This window comes from Nannobrachium achirus (genome assembly GCF_963921795.1).
Source record: "Nannobrachium achirus genome assembly, chromosome: 12".
In the NCBI taxonomy this organism is placed as follows: Eukaryota; Metazoa; Chordata; class Actinopteri; order Myctophiformes; family Myctophidae; genus Nannobrachium; species Nannobrachium achirus.
In genome coordinates this window covers 15,102,097-15,123,189 of record NC_137832.1, presented here as the reverse complement: position 1 = coordinate 15,123,189, position 21,093 = coordinate 15,102,097, and the positions used below count along the sequence as shown (strand labels likewise).

At 41.2% G+C, this 21,093-nt stretch overlaps 1 protein-coding gene across 4 annotated transcripts in view; it reads left to right on the top strand.

The window, feature by feature from the left end:
• LOC308296374 (ral guanine nucleotide dissociation stimulator-like) overlaps positions 1 to 21,093 on the top strand; it is a 63,416-nt gene that overhangs the window by 16,842 nt on the left and 25,481 nt on the right. For all 4 annotated transcript variants that reach the window (XM_080739635.1, XM_080739636.1, XM_080739634.1 and 1 more), the window contains exons 2-6: positions 15,563 to 15,867; positions 16,301 to 16,375; positions 17,733 to 17,926; positions 19,545 to 19,669; positions 20,205 to 20,420. In XM_080739635.1, the coding sequence (XP_080595761.1) occupies positions 15,563 to 15,867; positions 16,301 to 16,375; positions 17,733 to 17,926; positions 19,545 to 19,669; positions 20,205 to 20,420 (915 nt within the window). The remainder of the gene's footprint in view (positions 1 to 15,562; positions 15,868 to 16,300; positions 16,376 to 17,732; positions 17,927 to 19,544; positions 19,670 to 20,204; positions 20,421 to 21,093) is intronic.

Below are 21,093 nucleotides of genomic sequence, written 5' to 3'. Positions count from 1 at the left end.
CCTGTGTGTTCACTTCATAAAGACATGGACAATACAGAGAAAGGAACAAAACAACTGTCTGCGTGGTTGTTTGACGTCTTCGCACTGAAAGGACGCCGATTGGCCGATTAGCTTTTCGACCGGCACACCCCACCCTTGAATCGCCACAAATATGTTTTAATGGCTGTGGTTATAGTGATTCAGGGGCTGCTGCTGGGCCCAGGCTACTTATTTGGGAAATGAGAAAGCAATTCAAAATAGCAAAGAATTGCCGATCTACAACCTCACAATGCGTTGAACTTGCGCCTGACCACTGTCATGGTGCAGTGCATTATGAGCTTGTAGATCTGCTATTTCCGGTCTTTGTCAACAAAGTGCTTAAAGGACAACTTTGTTTTTTAACTACAAAGATTCATATTTTAGATTTTAATTAGAGAAAAGAAAAGTTGAGTGTTGTAATTAGAGAAAAGAAAAGTTGAGTGTTGAGTGTGTGTTTCATGTACTGCTTTCTATTGTTTTAGCGATTTTAGTATTTTGATTTCAGTGGCTATTTAGACACAATAAGCTATCAATTTCTATATTGGCCTACTACTTACACCAGCCCCCATAAGTCATCTGCCCATGAAAGATTGTGGTGCATCTTGGGAATGGGCCTACTGTGTCTAAGAGATATTTAGCCTCTTGCATATGCATGCAAATCAAAATAGTTAAAATCACTAAAACGATAGAAAGAAGTAAATTAAAACATTTCAACACTCATCTTTTCTTTTCTCTAATGACTATCTAAAATATGAACCCTTGTAAAAAAAACAAAGTTGTTCTTTAAGAAAACACAATGCAATTTACAATTTAGACATTTATCCGACACTTATCCAGAGTGACTCAACAAAGTAATGTTACCAAAGAGAAACAACGAAGTGTTTTGTGTGCAGTTTGTACTTACTGTACATGAACAAAGCCATTCATGTTGTCGCAGGCGATTCTGAAACCTTATTCTCAACTCCAGCTAGGGTGAGAAACCATGATACTGGTCAAATGTTTGGCATGTTTGTCTAGCAGCAGCCAGAGAAAGGGGAGGCATGCGGTTTAACCCATTTAGGCCAATAATTATTGAATGCTTTAACCAGTGAAAAATTGCAGATAGTCTTTGAATATATGTATTTTCAAAGTGAACGTTTGTAACTCAAATTTTGCTTCTGGGGGGTCCCTGGAACTAAATATTTTGGAACCACTGACATAGTAGTCTCTCAAGAACAGACTAACTGAGCTCCAGTTAAGTGAAAATGACCTTTTTGTTGACGATGGCTGGCCAGATTGCTGACATAGAAATATAGCTTTTTCTAAAAACCTTAGAAGGATTCAAAAGACACTTATAGAATCGGGTCAAAATTCTAATTTTCACGATTTTTCAAAAAAATAGCAGATCTACAAGCTTGCAGCTTGTATATCTGCTGTTTTTCAATAGTTAAAGCATAAAATAATGATACACAATAATGTGTGCCCGTTCTGAATGCGTTAAACAGGAGACAGGTGAGTGAATTGTCTCGTGGCTAGTTCCGCACCGAGTGCCCCAGTGACCTCGATGTTACTCGGTTTAGCTCAAGGGACATGGGAGCGTTTCATCTTTCCATTGGTATTCAAATTCTGTATTCTAATATTGAAATTGATATTAGTGGCACGTAAAAGGCTGACAAAGCCAGTTTAGTTGCCGGTGTACATTACTAGTTTCAGTGAGAACCCGCCTGCTGGTGACCCACTTTTGAGTCATCAACATTTATACAAGTAATCAGGGACGCGCTGGCCATTGGGAAAAGCGGGACAACTCCCGAACGGCCTGTCCAGGCCGGCCATTAGGAAAAAAATAAAACTAAAATGTCGGCCTTCGTTCCATTTTGGGGGCTGGGTGGCCAACAAAGTAAATCGTCACTGTCGGGCAGAAACCTTGTATCTCCAAGTTTCAAATGTATACATTTTTTCACAAAGCAAAGCCCTGCTTCATCATTCAAGGCCGTTGCACAAAAGTAATGAAAACAGCAGATCTACAAGCACACAACGCCTCGCACCGCGAGGCGTTGTGTGCTTGTAGATCGGCTGTTTTCACTAGTTTAAATCATTTTTAAAATGATAAATACAAAATAAACGGTTTTGGACATACAAGGTTTCCACCCGACAACGACGAAATATAACTCATGTACAGTAATTGGCCCACTGGCTTGTCACTTGTCATGATCTGAAATGGCAAATCTTTGAGTAGCAGCAGCGCTATAGAGAGAGATCTCTCTATAGCGCGCAGCAATGAGGGCCTCTCCAACTCTTTTTCCCGGGCTGAATCAGGGGCCCAGCATGTCCCTGCAAGTAATAATGGGTCGCACTTAAGCACCGACGGTGCCACGACATCATGTTTGTCACGAGAGTTTTAAGACAGCAAGTAATTTGTAGCATACAACAAACGTGGATAGCCGAAACGTTTGTTCATTTTAGGGACATGTAAGAAATAATAAAGATGTCTTTTAGCCGTGGGTATAGCCTAATCCAGTGGTTCTTAACCTTTTCAGGCCGCGACGAGACCCAAAAAACGTATTTGAAAATCTGACATGTAAGGATCAATTTAGACCTCCCAAAAGAACCCAGAGAGTCCCTGGACCCCACTTTGAGGACCACTGGTCTAAATGTTCTGTTACTCCTTTTCTTTTAGTTTTTGTTACCTTGTAGGTAAATAATAACCATAAAAACCAACATGAAAAAGAATCGTGATGAGATTGTGTATCGTGATACAGCTTGGAAAAATATTGTGATATTGTATTTTTCCATATCGCCCCTAATGTACTGTATGTACTGTGGGTTCAATTTCCCCCTTGGGATAATAAAGGTATCTATCTATCTATCTATCCCTCAAGTCATGTTGGGAACCCACAATGATTTTATCATGTTTTTCATGTAACTAACACTCTCAACCTCTCATCAGTGTTTTTCAAAATGTTTGTCCCCAAGATGGCCCTTCAAGTCATAATCTCGACACACGCCTGTATTCATAGTGAAAATAGAAGATCTATACGCTCGCAGTGCATTGCGATGCGACTCGTCGTGAGCCTGTAAATCATCTATTTCTTTTCCATTTCACTTTTTCATTTGTGATTTAGAGTATATACTGTAAGTAAAAAAAATTCAACATGGCCAAAATGCCAGGTTGAAAGTGAAAATATATATTTTTGAATTTAACTCTGTATTTGGAAATGAGTGCACAAAACCACCGGTGAAAATACAGTAAATAACCAGAAAGAATTTCAAGTGCGGTTGCTGTGACGCAAATTTCGCAAATTAATTTTGTCTTGCCATTTGAATTTTCCCCATTCAAGTCAATGGGGACATGTATTCACAACTAAATTAATGGTCATATACAGCAGGGGTTCCCAAACATTTTTGTCTCGGGGCACCCCATAAATATTTTTTTTAATCCGAGGCACCCCTATATTGTAATTTTATAATTTTCACTCCTAGCTTATGTGTATAGCATATCGTCATTGTCGGGTTGAAACCTTGTATGTCCAAAACCGTTTGTTTTGTATTTTTATCATCTATAAAATGTACTAAACTAGTGAAAACAGCGATCACAAGCACACAACGCCTCGCATTGCGAGGCGTTGTGTGCTTGTAGGTCGGCTGTTTTCACTAGTTTTGTGTGACAGTCTTGTATGATGAAGCAGGGCTTTGCTTTACCAAAAGACGTACACATTTGAAACTTGGAGATACATTTTCTGCCCGACAGTGACAATATTTTAGTGATTATGTTGCGAGGAAAACATTTAGATAATAGCCATTTTGGTTAGAACTGACTGAAAATAACTTTGTACTTCAAGTATAAAATTATATAAAATATTTTTTCAAGTGTCCAAATAAATTCCAAATATTATCAAATGATCTCGCGGCACCCCTGGACTGCCGTCACGGTCACGGCACCCCAGGGTGCCCCGTCACCCACTTTGAAAACCCCTGATATACAGTATGGAGATCTGTGTCAGTCCTTGTCTCTTCCATGCCCATATATGGAGATCCGTAGTGCAAAGGCACTACGGATGTTCCACGGAAGTTATGATCAAACCTTTTGTTGATTATTGAGTGCAGCAGACACTAGGTCACTGTGATGCCTCGAGAATTAGGCCAAGGTATTACAGTACATACGAGAGCAGTATTGTACCATAAATTACTTGCGGTCATAAACTCTCATGATAAACATGATCTCGTGGCACTGTCGTCGCTGGTTATTGTAAGCAAGAGGACAGGAACCCAGTGGCTTGTGCTAGAGGGGTCATGGTGGATGCACGCTATTGTGAGCTTTGTTTGCAATATTGACTGGTTCGTGGCAGGTTTTCGCTTTAAAGTGGGAGTTTCCCCCCCTCACCATAACTGGAACATCGCTCTAAGGGGTTTTCTAAGGGTTCTTTTTATTTTCTGTCAACACCTGGATGGTAATTCTCAAAACCAGTGGTGTAAAGTAAGTACTGTACACTATCTGAGGTATTTGTTCTTTACTTGAGTATTTCCAATTTCCAATACTTTTACTTCTACTCCTCTCTACATCTTGGATTCAAATATTGTACTTTTACTCCACTACATTTATTTTGAAAACTTTAGTTATTAGTTGCTTTGCAGGTGTAATTTATAATGTTATAAAACACACATTAACCCACTTTAGCCCTATTTTATACCGTGGCTATTTTAGAATAGCCGATCTACAAGCTCACAACGCGTTGCGACGTGATGCGTTGTGAGCTTGTGGATCTGCTATTTTCAAACATTTTGTACTTTTTACTTTTGGTACATTTTGATGCCGACATTTAGTACTTTTACTCAAGTACACTTTTACTTTTAACAGAGTATTTCCATATTGCAGTAATTGATACTTTTACTTAAGTAAATTATGTGAGTACTTTTTCCACCACTGCTCAAAACAGGTGTGTGTGTGTGTGTGTGTGTGTGTGTGTGTGTGTGTGTGTGTGTGTGTGTGTGTGTGTGTGTGTGTGTGTGTGTGTGTGTGTGTGTGTGTGTGTGTGTGTGTGTGTGTGTGTGTGTGTGTGTGTGTGTGTGTGTGTGTGTGTGTGTGTGTGTGTGTGTGTGTGTGTTTTTGGGAGGCTGTTTTGTGACCGTGTGTCTGTAATCATAAGCATCATAACTTGGCACACTACTAATGCACTCCCACCAAAACAAGAGTTTGGCCTTGGGGATTTGGCCGGTATTCTGTGTTTAGTTTAGCCTATATGTGTGTTGTGTTAGTCTTTGGTCTGTTATTGAACCAGGTGACAGTGTTTGTGCAGTCCGCACATAGTCAAACACATGACGATGGGCAGGTTTCCAATGAGAGACTTTCAGACTGGCTTGACAGGAGAAGCAAATGAAGTGCTGCAAATGTTTTGCTCGTTAGAATCTGGACTGTTATAACTTCTCTCTGCCTACAGTAATACAGAGACTCAAGGATATGTTACCCCAGCAAGCACGGTCAGGACCTGGACCAATCAGTTACGTCTCGATTGGGGCCAGATCAAGTCAAACCATGACTAGTCAGATCTGGCCTAGGCTAGAATATCACCTGAAAACGGACCTCCTGGAGAGGGTCCGATCGAGGCCAGATACATTTCGTAACTAGTTAGATATGTCCCAGAATATAACCTTACATGCTCATATTTTAACGAACATTACAAACTATAACAATAATCCTGTCAAACTAAAAAAGGTCCATATGACGTCCTGGTAATGATGTCAAGATCATCCTCATATGGCCTGTGATCTGGCCTAGTTCTGAACGTCACCGGAGGACGTTATCATAACGTCATCATGATGTCATTTGGCTTGCAGGGACACAAAACCAGCTGAAATAGACAATGGCAGGATGGCAGTTTCATGTGCTAATTACTGTAGTAGTGTTATTATATTGCCCATTGTGTGGGATTCTCTTCTCCTTGCTATATTGTAAGAAGAGAATATTGTCAGAAATAGTGTCATATCCTGGAATATATTCCTTACCAAAAAAAATCTTCACCAATGTGTTTGTAAAGGTGTCTAGTAACACATCCCACAAAGACTGAAATTCAGTTTCCCTAGCAGAATCAGTTACAGCTGATGGAAGTTGGAGTCCCATTAAATTAACTATATATACAGTTTACAGTTTACAGTTTAGGCATTTAGCAGACGCTTTTAATCCAAAGCGACTTACAATAAGCAGATACAACATCGCAATAATAAACAAGATAATAGGTCAGTACATTAACAGCAATATAACAATGTAAATGGATATCTATCTAGAGAAAAACACAATATAATCAAGTTCTAAAGAAACCTAACAAACAAATGCTTCATGTATGGTCATTGATTTTACTGTAGTGCTAAGGGTTTAGGTGGAGTCTGAAAAGGTGAGTTTTCAGTCCACGGCGAAAGGTAGCGAGTGAGTCCGTTGTTCTAAGTGCGACAGGGAGTTTATTCCACAACTTGGGAGCCAAGAGGGCAAACTGTCTCGGACGAGTGGATTTTTGCCCTGGAGTTTTTAGCGAGGGTTCGGTCAGCATCCCTGTGTTGGCTGATCTAAGTGAACGAGTAGGGGTGTAGGGGTTGATCAGCTTTTGGAGGTATGGAGGAGCCATACCTTTGGCTGCTTTGAAGGTCAGCATCAGTGTTTTGTATTCCATGCGGGCCGCAACCGGGAGCCAGTGGAGGCTGCGGAGAAGGGGAGAGACATGTGAGAACTTAGGCTGGTTGAAGACCAGTCGTGCCGCGGCATTTTGGATCAGTTGGAGAGGTTTAAGTGCACATGCCGGGAGACCAGTGAGGAGAGAGTTACAATAGTCGAGTTTTGATATGACAGATGTCTGAATGAGGAGCTGCGCTGCCTCCTGGGTGAGGAACGGTCTGATTTTACGGATGTTATAGAGTGTGAACCTACAGGACCGGGTGACTGATGCAATATGTGCCTTAAATGATAGCTGGGTGTCCAGGACCACACCAAGGTTTCTAGCAGTCGGAACTGAAGTCACCAATGCATTATCTATGGAAATAGTGAGATCTTGCATGGGGCAAGACTTAGCTGGGAAGAAGAGTAGCTCCGTCTTGTCCGGGTTCAGCTTGAGGTGGCGGGCTACAGGATAAAACACACCAAAATAAATATGCTTTAAGTAGCATGTGAGGGGTCAAACTAGGGGTTTTTAATGATTCTGAATCCATTGCAAGCATTTGTTTTGCATGGAAAACATTCCTTGGGGTCAAGGCGGTTCCCACAAAACTTTGAAAAGTGATGACTCATCACTAAACAATAATTGTATGGGGGCTGTTTCTACCCCAAGGAATGTTTTTTGTGCAAAACAAATGCTTGCAATGGATTCAGAATCATTAAAAACCCCTAGTTTGACCCCTTGTGAGTTGGGGTCTGTGGCCAAATATATATCATTTTGGGGGTCCTTCAAATGAAAAGGTTTGAGAACCACTGACATAGTAGTCTCTCAAGAACAGACTAACTGAGCTCCAGTTAAGTGAAAAGGATCTTTTCTTTGACGATTGCTGGCCGGATTGCTGACATAGAAACATAGTTTTTTCCAAAAAACCTTAAGAAGGATTCAAAAGACACTTCGGGTCAAAATTCTAATTCGCGTGAGCTTGTATATCTGCTATTTTTCAATAGTTAAAGCATTCAATAATCCTAGACCTAAATGGGTTAAGTGTTCAATTGAGGTTTTGAGTAGTTTGTTTGTTTTGGTTTTTATCATGCAACCCTAACCCATAACATAGTCACTGTTAGGTTCCTGTTGTCAGAAGTCAAAGGTTATTAAGTATTTTGTGTAGGCTATGAGCCAGGTACCTTTTTTGTACGAATATAGGAAACATTCTCAGGTCACTGGAACTTCCGTATCCCAGTGTTTTGCCCTGGGTCAGCATGGAAAAGATAAGATATTAGATATAGAGTTTGGAAAAACCAGAATCTGTTGTCCCAGTGAATCTGAAGCACACCTTCTTGTTGAACCAGGTTAGAACCAGCCTCTGGCCCGTTGGCTTAAAGTACACGTTCCCTTCTTTGCAAAAATTCCCGTCTCTCTTTTCTCTCTCTAGTTCCTCCACATTCTCTTCTGAATGTTTTGTTTGGTTTGACATTCCTTTGTGGATGCTCAGCAGAGTAGCTTAGTTTGCACTTAGGGCTGTCACAATTATTACATAATAATCGTCTAATCGCAATTTTCTGAGGTAATCGCGATTATTTTGCATAATCGTTTCCATGTTGAGAACTGTTAAAACACTTTCAAAAAGTAGTGGAAATAGCCGACGTTGTGAGCTTGTAGATCGTCTATTTCCACTATCAATGTTCTTTTTTAAGTATAACATTTTCAAATATGTCAGTAATGTCTTTGTATATTTAAGTTATGTGTCAAGATTGCCATGTGAAACTTCAAAGCCTACATGACAAACAGAAATGTAATTGTCAACGACAAATACTGTACACAGTGAAATCGCAATTATTTGATGTGAAATGTCATAATCATGACAGCCCTAGTAATTGCACTTAACACATATGGTGCCAACCCCGAGTTTCCAGAGTTTGTATTGGTACTAGTGCTGTGCCAACCCCGAGTTTCCCGAGTTTGGGCCGTTTAAATTTTTTTTTCAAAAAATTCTTTTTCAAAAAAATGTTTTGGACCTCCAGAAATGTATTAGGCATGATCGCGATCGCGAAATTGCATGTTTAACCCCCATACCAACCCATTCTTTCAAACATGGCAGCCATGTTTGTTTACATCTGAAGAAAACATAATGGCTGATAAATCATGAATGCCTGCACGGATTTCCAAGCGGATTTTTTTGTTTGAAAGCTGTGAACAGCATCTACACACGTGGTGCATCATCTAGGCATGGGCGTGCACTTTTTACACACTTGCACAATTACATGGAAGTCTATGGTAACCATGGCAACGCGGGACATTGGCCGGAAAAAATCATTGCAACATAAGTGTTAACAGCATGTGACTGTTAGTGTTTGCTTCTCATGGTTATTCTTCCCGGCAGTTACAGTGTTATTAGGTGCTAGCAGCACTTGGTTTACAGAACACCTACTTTCATCATCTCCTTAACGTGTTGGCTTGCAAATACTACTTTGGCCCTCAGACAGACTTCAGATAATGCTGTTTTTTTTTTAGACCTAACCGTATGGGTAGTGTGCATTATGAAATGAGAGGCAAAATGTTTAGACCAAGGGTCTTCAACAGGGAGTCCGGGACCCCTAGGGGGTCCTCAGAGTTACTGCAGGGGTCCTTCAAATCTTTGTGTTATAGAACAAAAATCTCCTTTTTTATATTAACCACTTAAACCCTAGCGTTCAAATTAAGTAGGTATTTTGCAAATGCTATGTGAACCCAGGGCCTGCTGTTAGTACACGTGAGTGTTTGCTGACAAAGCTACCCATTCCTTTGGCAACCTCCTGTATAGTTCTGCCTATTTAGAGCCTACATAATTAGCAGAGAGCCATTTGACTAAGCAGTGAGTCAGGCCAAGTGAATGTGTGATGAGCCTAAATGAACCACTTAAAGGAGTAGTTCCAAAATGACTTTTTTTCTTTTGATTACTCATGCCATGGAGACTTGAGTTCAATAATATTTTTGTTGTATTTGTCACTCTCCTAAGACAAAAAAATGATTATTTTTAATTTACCCACATTGATTCTGGATGGGGACCTGAATGCATTTGGGAATCAATGGGGGTAAATGTCTTAGGAATGTGACAAAAAACTAAAAATATTATTGAACACAATAAGTCTCCATGGCATGAGTAATCCGTAGAAAAAAATCATTTTGGGGGTGAACTACTCCTTTAAGCCCTATATTATACTTCATTGCACAACTAATGGCGAAAATATCTGATCTAGCTCACAAGCTATCTCATTGCGATGTGTTGCGAGCTTGTAGATCTAGTATTTCATTTAAATCTCAGAAGTTTTTTTTGCTTATACTGACATGCCCAGAATAGGGCTGCCATGGTTACTGTGGTTTAAAGTAGGAAGCGGCACTGCTTACAGTCAAGTTTCCTTCCCCCTTTTCTTGTTTATTTATCCTTCTTTGATAGTTTTGAGGAAGTCCCTTCTCGTCGCTATGGTGACGTATGCCCTGGAATACCCCAACGTTGAAGCACCACCTTTTGAATAAAATTCCCTTATGTGGCAGCCTGACCACAGAGTTGACACAAGGCAAGCTGCTGTATACGCACGCACGCACGCACGCACGCACGCACGCACGCACGCACGCACGCACACACACACACACACAGAGTGGTGTAAAGTAACTAAAGGAGGACTTTGCCACTTTTCAACCCATCTTCATATAATAGGTCCTCACTAATGTTCATAATAAAATAGCAAAACACTTTTCTACTCGGTCCAAGTCTCTTAGGAGAGCTGTGGGAAGTTCAGAAATCCATCGTCTTGTGACATCATCATTTTCCCCCAAAAAAAATGAATCAATATTTTTGAAAAAAAGTAAAAAAAAATACTTTATTATCGCGAGAACAATGGCTTCCACTTTAACATTGCACCTTTTCAGGAGTAGAAAGCCTGCATTATTTTCTATTAGCTTGGATTCCCAATCGATGATGTCACAAGACGATGGGTTTCTGACCTGCATACAACCCTCCTCTGAGGAAAAAAAAGCTATTTTTTAGTGAGGACCAGTTATATGAAGATAGGTTGAAAAGTGGTGAAGTACTCCTTTAAGTAAAACATTTGAGTACTTTTTCCACCACTAACAGAGTTGACACAAGGGAAGCTGCTGTACACACACACACACACACACACACACACACACACACACACACACACACACACACACACACACACACACACACACACACACACACACCACAAATGGAGGCTTTCCATTTTTAGGCTCTGCATCCCCCCCCATCGCTCACATATCACTCAAACGATGAATGGGATCGTTGTTGTGTGAGGACTGACTCCATGGATAGAGAGAGAGAGAGAGAGAGAGAGAGAGAGAGAGAGAGAGGGAGGTTGCCCTTGAGTCGTGGCTCTTTCTGTGTGTGGATTGATAGCGGGCCGGCCTCTTTGCTGTGTAGCTGATAAGCGGCTCTCTCTACTGTCCAAGGCCCTCTCCTCGCTATCTGCATTCTCTCACAGAACCGCAGCCGAGTCTTCCCCGCATCCATACCATACATGATTTACAGACGGAGAGGGAGACTTTGCACCCAACCATCATCAGCCAAACACTGGTATATTTGTGAGTGTATAACTAGTAGGCTGGTCTACTCCTGTGGTTCTCAACCTTTTCAGGCCGCGACCCTCAAAATAATCATATTTTAACTGGGGATCCCCCCCCCCCAGCCTGACAAGCACTTACATTTTGTATAATACGGTTCTATTGTGAAAATAGCAGATCTACATGCTCACAACGCCTCGCAACGCAAGGAGTTGTGAGCATGTAGATCGGCTATTTTCACAATTTCTGACTCTAATATTTCACAATTTGGCCAATGTTACTTTGTCATTTTATAAGGTATTAAAAAGTCCTTAAATTGTCACTTCAGAAACATGCGTATACCCTCTATACCAGGGGTTTTCAAAGTGGGTGACGGGGCACCCTGGGGTGCCGTGACGGCAGTCCAGGGTTGCTGCGAGATAATTTGATAATATTTGGAAATGAATTTAATTGAACCTAACACATCATATTCTATAATATATCATCATCATATCTCTGCTGTCAGGGGGTGGGAAACCAACTATGTCCAAAATATAGAAAAAGGTGTTCAATAGCTCTGATTTAAAATAAAATTAAAATTAAAAACTGAGATAGGAGGTTTGCGCCTGACAGCTAAGTATGATATGGCATATTTTTCAGCAGTTGCTCAAGTCTGTGTATAGTACAGTGGTTCTCAAAGTAGATTCCTTTTTTTTTTAAATTCTTATCCCACAATTTTGTAACCCATTTTTTCACCCAGTGCCAATTGCCTATGTAATCCTGGGCTCTGCTCTCCCTCTGCCGTGCCTGGGGAGACAACGGACTGACCTCATGCTTCCTTCTATGCATGAGGAGTCCAAGTTGCTTCAAAGTGGATTCCAGGAACTCTGTGGGTTCCTTTAGGGGGGGGGTCTAAATTAACCCATATAAGTCTGTAACTCTGACAGTGTACAAATGGAACCAAATGAACCCGAAGACCTTGAAATTTGAGTTTGAGAAACACTGGTATAGTAAATGTATTATTTTATAACAAGCTAAATCCCACAAATCTGTTTTCTGATTCTGTGTGGACCAAAAAGTGAGCTTAAAAGAACAGCCTGCGGTTCTGCTTTTTTGCAGATGGCCAGCAGTTAACCCACAGCTGCTCTCATCTGTGTGATCATGGTTGCCGTGGCAACCAATCACAACAGAGCAACCGAGTGGTGATTGTGAGGTTACGGAGTAGAGAGTAGACCCAGTGAAAGCAAGCAGTGGAGTCAGGGCCCAGGGGAGGCACATCCGTTTGTGGAAATGGACACCAGTGGCAGTGACTAAACACACTATTAAGGTCATACAACTGGGGCCATGACAGATGCCTGTGTCATTCCAGATTACATTCCATCACTGACCAGGGCCTAACAGTATGTGTAATAATTCAAGTCATCAAAGACCTATTGGGGTTAAATTAGGACCGGGCTTAGAATAACTAGGGCTGTTGACGGTTACAGTATTTTCTGGACTATAAGGCGCACCTGACTATAAGGCGCACTGTCAATGAATGGTCTATTTTCAAACTGTTTTCATATATAAGGCGCACCTGACTATAAGGCGCACATAATAGACGCTACCGTTGCGTTATGCATCCAACAGATGGAGCTGTGCTAAAGGGAATGTCAATGTCAATGAATGATCCATATATAAGGCGCACTGGACTATAAGGCGCAATGTAGTTTTTTGAGAAAATTAAAGGCTTTTAAGTGCGCCTTATAGTCCGGAAAATACGGTAATTGTCACTCAAACAATTGCGATTAACGATTTAATTGTGCATTTGTCGTTGACAATTACATTTCTGTTTAGCTTTTAGGCTTTGAAGTTGCACCTGGCAATTATGACACGTAACCTAAATATACAAAGAAATGAAGGACATATTTGACAACGTAACACTTTAAAAAGAACATTGATAGTGGAAATAGATGATCTGCAAGCTCACTTGTGAGCTTGTAGATCTGCTATTTCCACTATTTTTCAAATGTTTGAACATATAAACATCTTTCAGCATTATGACGATTAACACAAAATTATGTAATAATTGTGACAGCCCTACCAGTGGCTTTGTCATCAGCGTCATGTTATGTTTTGCGTTGGATTCTTTCTCCTTATTGGAGAGCACTAGAGTAGCGTTGTCAGGTGTTGTCAGGTGTTTCCTCAGACAAACCAATCACACACACACCGATGACAAATGTCACAAAACCCTATGACTCTCAGGAATGTTTTTGACAGAGCGTTGACGTGCTTCAGTGGGGACAGTGGATCACGCGACGATTTCCTAGCGTCGTTTCGAACACTACTTCTTTGTCTTTGTTTTTTTTAAATATTAGCCTTCTGACTTGGCCACGGGTTGATTTTTAAAAGTATTTGCCAAAAATAATCCCAGAAGACGAGTTTTGTTTTATGAATGGACGTTCAGTTGTCCTTAACTTAGTCATGGTGATGTGACATGGACGTTGAGATACAGTATAATTAGGGAAATTTGTTAATTATTCAAAATGTACTTGTATGAAAAAGTTGTAGGGCTGTCACGATTATGTCATTTTACACGACGATTAATTGTCACTCAAATGATTGCGATTAACGATTTGATTGTGTTTTTTGCCGTTGACAATTACATTTCTGTTTGGCTTGTAGGCTTTGAAGATATGACACATAGCCTAAATATACAAAGAAATGACTGTACATTTGACAACTTTATACTTAAAATAGAACATTGATAGTGGAAATAGCAGATCTGACGCTTTGTGAGCCTGTAGATCTGCTATTTCCACTATTTTTTTTAAATGTTTGAAAACATATGAAAATCTTTCACCATGGAAAAGATTATGACGATTATCACAAAATAATTGCGATTATGTCAAATAATTACGTTTTAGACGATTATGTAATAATTGTGACAGGCCTATTAGGCACAGAGCTCTCATTCAGGGGGCAAGCAGCTTGTTTTAATTCCCTGGTTTGCTATAATACAGGCTTTAGCCTGCATTGTGCTGCCAAGCTATCCAGTAAGCTCTGGTCGGCGACAATGCGATTTCTGTTTGTTCATAGTGACATGCAGTATTCACCAAGTATGAGTCAGAAGAAGGGGACTGGACCAGAATGAGTACATTGTCTCTGTGGTGGTGACTGACGCTGTCTCTTTGTCGGCGGCCGGCATCACAGGCAGCAGAACTAGTATTTGAGGAGTGCCAGCCACCGCGAGGTTTGGAATTTGGTAAATGTGATGTCTATACTTTTGGGCAATGAAGTGACGCTGTGACGACAAAACATGGGAAAAATGGTAAATCGTCATTGTCGGGTGAAAACCTTGTGTGTCCAAAACTTACACTGTGCCCACAGCGCCTCGGGGTGCGAGGCTTTGTGTGCTTGCAGATCGGCTGTTTTCACTACTTTTGTGCGACGGGCCTTGTGTGATGAAGCAAGGCTTTGCTTTGTGAAAGAACGCGCACATTTGAAACTCGGAGATACGAGGTTTCCACCCGACAACGACGAAATGGTGCGTTTGTATAGCGCCTTTATCCAATGCGCTTTACATAGATTGCGCATTACATTCACCCATTCACACACACATTCATACGCCGATGGCGGAGGAAACCATGCAAGGCACCAACCTGCTCACCGGGAGCAACTATAGGGGTTCACAGTCTTGCTCAAGGACTCTTCCACACTAACTTCTGGGGGAGCCCGGATTCGAACTGGGAACCCTTCGGGAACCCTCCGTGTTCGGTTACTCTACCCCTGTGCCAATGCCTCCGCAACGTGTTGACAGTTAAAAGATAGTGGCAGCTTGAAGTCTTTCTTTTTTTCCTTATAATTTTTATCCCATTTTCACCCAGTGCCAATTGCCTATGTAATCCTGGGCTCTGCTCTCCCTCTGCCGCGCCTGGGGAGACAACGGACTGACCTCATGCTTCCTTCAATGCATGGGTAGTCCAAGTTGTTTCTTTTCACCTGACGGGGGATTTCCTGGGATGGACGTAGTACATGGAAGGAACACGTTATTCCAACCAGTTCCTTTCCCCTCCATCAAGCACCCCGGCTGGCCAGGGGGAGGCATTATTGAGACCAGGATTACTGCATGTTTTTGTGAGGTTATCAACCCGAGGAGACACAGGGAGAACATGCAAACTCCACACAGAAAGGCACTATCGCCAACCCAACCTAGGGTGTGGGCACTGATGACGCGGAGGGAGGAACACGCCCCCAGTGCCCACAGCGTCCCCCGGCGGGAATCGAACCCAAGGACCTTCTAGCTGTGAGGCGAAGCGCTAACCACTGCGCCACCGTGCTTGAAGTCTTTCTGACGTTTTAATTTTATATTTTCTATGTTTGTATCACAGAGCTCGACGCAGGAGATCGGCGAGGAGGTGGAGGACGGCGCCGTCTTCACAATCACGCTGAGGAAGGTGCAGTTGCACCAGTCGGCCAGCAAGGGGCAGCGATGGCTGGGCGTGGAGACGGACGCGGCCCTCAGCCTGTACGAGACCTGCAAGGTGCGCACCATCAAGGCGGGCACCCTGGAGCGCCTGGTGGAGTACATGGTGACGGCGTTCCGCGGGAAGGACTCCACCTACGTCACCATCTTCCTCTGCACGTACCGCTCCTTCGCCACCACCAAGCAGGTGCTAGATCTCCTGCTCAACAGGTAAGAGAACTTGGTGCACGGCACGCTTACACATGCATATTTAAGTGTGGAATAAACTCCCTGTCGTACTTAGAAACAACAGACTCAACTCCCTATAGCTTCCGCCGTGGCCTGAAGACTCACCTCTTCAGACTTCACCTAAGCCCATAGCACTTACCGTAGGACTCGCCTTCCCCAAATGACCATACATGAAGCTAGATGTATGTATGTATGTATGTATTGCCCATGTATGGTTTAGACAATTTGAACATGCCCAAAATATATACGGCAGGTTGAAAATGTAATATATACACACGTGTTTACATGCTGTACATATAAGCGTCAACTTTTTGTGGATTCACCAGAAACAAAGGCTTGTACTGAATGTTCCTCTAAATTGAATACATCTTCCTATTTACTGTATATCGCTGAACTGATCTTGTTTATGCCATAGGTATGCCAGGCTCCAAAATCTACCCGCAACCACTGCACACAGAATCTCCCAGGACGAATGCACAGAGCTGAGAAAGTAAGCCTCCCGCCGCCTTCAGGGTCAAAGTGAAAGCTTTGTCATTTTACTAGTTGATGGAACACTTTTAACCTGTTCAATCTGTAGTTGGCTGTCATTCGTCACTTGATATTAATCCCACCATTAGTTTAGACAACTACATGTACAGTAAAATGCTAACGTATAATCATAAAACACAAATCATGAACCACAGAAGGAAATGGAGGAGAGATCACCAGCCCGCTCTTCCCTTTGTCCTCCCGTTTCGCTAAAATAAGAAGATATGAAATAAAACCTGAATCATCCCTGAGCGTAAATTCAGTTGTTATAGCAACCAGTTGCAGGATACAGATCTAGACTAAGTGGAACCATTAGTATTCATGTTAGTTGCCAACTAACTTTGTAATCGTAATCAAATCAGTAACTACTTGCTGGAATTTGTCTTAGTATCGTGCAGGATTATAGAGTCAAGAACAAAGAATATGACTTGAATATTTATTTTCAAATGATGATTTGAAAAGAGTACTGTTACTCTTTAGCCCGACAAATGTGTAGTTATTCTTCAGTGTGTGTAGCAACTCATAATGTAATAATGGCTCATAATGTAATAAGGGCTCATAATGTAACAAGAAAAATGTAATAAAAACTCATAATGTAATAATCAGCTCATAATGTAATTTTTTTTTTAAACGAGCGCATAACGTAATAATGGATTTAGTGTGCAGTCAGAAAAATGTATTTATTTTTGTCTTTTAGTAACAACCTAATTGGCAGCTGAGCAAAACGTATTTTTGTATGTATTTATGAATGAATTATTCATCTTTAATGTATTTTTGTTACTTAAAACATGTCTAAAAGAACCTCAAATCTAATGTTTAAGGTAATAGCTAAACAAGTGCCTGATTAATTGATTAATCGTTTCAATAATCGACCGATCAATCGATTATGAAAATAATCGTTAGTTGCAGTTTTTGTGTTTTCATGATAATCGTATCGTGGAGATTAAATTTATCGTGATATCTTCCTCTGTCATGCACTGGGATCAATTCACCTTTTATTTGCCGAGCTGCATATCCGGTACCACTTAAATCCTCTATAATTGGTAAAGGGTACTTATAATATACGTATTTGATACAATCTTTTTTCACTCTATCAAATGTCTTTGCCAAAAAATAGCCGATCTACAAGCTCACAACGCGCCGCAACGTTGTGAGCTTGTAGATCTGCTATTTTCTGGCTCATGTTCCGCCCCAGGATAATGGATTCCGATTATCGCAATAATATCGTAAATCACGATTTCTTTGGTCACAATAATCGTGATATGAAATTTTCATATCGTCCCATCCCTTGTGTTTTGTTTTGCATCCGTCTCCTGCAGCACGGTGTCATCCATCTTGGGAGCCTGGTTGGACCAGTACTCTGAGGATTTCTGGACTCCTCCAGACTACAGCTGCCTGCACCAACTCATGTCATATCTACACCTCCACTTCCCCGGCTCGGACCTGGAGCGCCGCTCCCGCAACCTCCTGGCCCACTTCCACCGGAGACAGCAGTGTGAGCCTGATCATGATGGTAGGGCAGTGTGATCATGAATGGTAGTAGTCAGGGACCCACAAGCCCAAAAGCTCAAGGAATAGGGTTGAACCTGTGATGTCATGACGTACTTTTCATTTCTGTTTTATCTATTAGTTTGGTCATTAAGGTCCACAGAATGAGAGGCCTGCTCTGCCGGAAACATCGCGAAAGAAAGTTATGGCCATTTGTACAGTATATTCACTGTCCCATTGACTCCACTATACAGGAAAATAAAAATATAACAAAAAAGAAAAACGTCTTCTTTAAGTAGCATGTGAAGGGGTCAAACTAGGGGTTCTTCATGATTCTGAATCCATTGCAAGCATTTGTTTGCATGAAAAACATTCCAAAATTGTGAAAAGTGATGAGTCATCAAAAAATCATCACTTTTCACAGTTTTGGGGGGCTGAAACTTTGCCCTAGGAATGTTTTTCATGCAAAACAAACACTTTAATTACTTCAGTCTATATTAGTAGCTTAATGACTAGTACTAGTCTTTTTTATGCACAATGTATTTGTATTCAAGTTCATAAAGAACTCAGAAGATCTACATAAGAAGATATAAATGCATTCGAAATTAAATAAAAATGTTACTTTTCAGGATTCCAATTCAAAAATAGCTAAAAAAGAATTCAGGATTCCAATTCAAAAAATGTGTTGCTATTTTTTGACTGTACTGTATATGCATTGTAGCCCTCTGGAGTGAGTGTGAAAATATAGTGGCCCTCTCCATCATCAAAGTTGCCCACCCCTGGTCTAAGTAGTGAGACTAATCATGAATGCTAGGGCAGGACATGCTTCAACTGGTAGCTTTTGAGAGTCAGTAATGAGTGAAGGGGATAAAGTGGATGGTCATCTGTCAGGTTTCCTCACACATGTCTAACAAAAATACATTTACAGGGAAGAGAAGGAAAAAGCCGTTGGGAAGAATAAGCTATTGAATTATTATTATATAACTCAATATTGAGTCATTATATAACTCGATTAGTTATTATTGAGTGATTATATAACTCTGAGCTATTATAAGCAGCATGCATTATTCAAAAATGCCAAGTGAGATGTACAAATCCAACAGGGGGAAAAAAAGAAAAGAAAAAATACTGTATGAACAATATACATTATACATGAGTAGGCGCAGGAACGCTGTTTGCAACGTGAGCAGACAAGGGAGATGTTGATCAGGGGTTTGTTGTATTGTAGAATAGCGTTTATGCGTTCTTTGTGACCTGGGAGTTGTGGAGCATGAATTTCAATTAGTTTTTCACTGTCCACTGTACCATGATTTAAGAAATTCCTTATTTGAAAAAAATGCAAGACAAGAATCCAGGTTTGTTTTGGAGGTCTGATGTCTGTTATTTGATGAACTTTCTGTTCAATAAGGAAGTTTTTGTTTTGGCAAAATGTATAGAGAAAGTTGTGCTGGAGAACGTTGTATCCGTAACTCACAGCTTGGACAATTAATCAATATTTTTCTCTTTGTGTATTCTGTTTGTGGTGTATCTTGGTGTATGTCAATTCTATGTATATGTTTTGAGTGTCTTGTAAGCCTGTGCGGGCTGGGCATCGTTTGGTGCAGGACACTTTAATAAAAGATCTATCTATCTATCATGTACAGGGGACCACATCGGCTGCCCTTTCGCCACGCAGGAAGAGAGTGGCTTCGAGGACGAGCTTCCTGCTTTTAGTTTCCTGTCCTTTGACCCCATCATGGTGGCGGAGCAGTTCACACTCATGGACGCTGTAAGACATTTCCCCTTCCCCATACATAACTGCATTACTTTATACTGTAGTTGACCCATTTAGGCCTAGAATTATTTTATGCAAGTCTACAAGCTTGCGAGCTATAAAATTTAAAAAATGTTTTTAAAGCGAACATTTTTAACTAAAATATTTGCCCCGGTGGGGTAGGGTGTGTCCCTGGAACAACATATTTTGAGATGGGGGTCCGTGGCCAAATACATGTCATTTTGGGGGTCCTTGACATGAAAAAGTTTAAGAACAACTGATTTTAGAAGAAGGATTTAGAAGACATTTATAGAATCGGGTCATACTACTTGCACACATTTTCACAAATTTTCAAAATTAGCAGATCTGCAAGCTTCCAGCACGCACTGTGAGCTTGTATATCTGCTATTTTTTAATGGTTAAAAGCATAAAATAACGGTTAAAGTGGCTCAAATCTAAAGTGACACAGATTTGCACAGATTCTTCTTGCATCCAAATCTTCTTTTGACTCTCCTCTGTACCTCTCTCTCTCTCTCTATGTCTCTTTTAGGACCTGTTCAAGAAGGTGGTGCCGTACCACTGCCTGGGCGGGATCTGGTCCCAGCGGGACAAGAAGGGGAAGGAGCACCTGGCTCCCACCATCAGGGCCACCGTGGCCCAGTTCAACTCCGTCACCAACTGTGTCATCACCACCTGCCTGAGCAACCCCACCCTGAAGCCCAACCAGCGGGCCAGACTCCTGGAGCGCTGGATAGAGGTCGCCAGGGTACGCAATAGCTACGCAACCAGGGTCCTCTTAAACAGTCCGTCAGAATATGTATATTTTAGGGCAATATGTATATTTTAGGGCATTAACGAATAAGTCGACAAGTCGACTGAGTCAACTTCATTACACAAGTCGACTCCCACTAGACAAAGTCGAATTTCGAAGTTGAAAAGAAAATCCTTTGTATTTTTTCTATCATTATTTTTGCTCCATGCGTGCGTCTGTACAGCATTCAAACAGTAGGATTGCTTATTGTCAAGGACTGAATGATCCATTTTTTGGATCATTTTCACAATTTCTGCCTCTATATATTTGACAATTTGGACAATGTTTAATTTGTCATTTTAGAGGTATTAAAAAGTCCTTAAATTGGCACTTTAGAAATGTGAAGATACCCTCTAGTCTAGTCTATATACTTTAACTTTATAAAATAATTGGGAGGTTGTGTGTGATGTAATGACGTCATCAAACGATAAAGTCGACTTCAACTCAACTTTTCACTGAGTCGAGTCGACTTGCAAAAATCCCAAGTCGTTAATGCCCGAGTATATTTATGAGCTAAATGCTTTGAGACGCTGGTGCAGGCAGGGACACGCCAACAACAGGCAATTTAAGCTGCCCGTTTCTACAACCGCCTCGCAAGGCGGAACTACGGCTGCTATGACGTAATCAC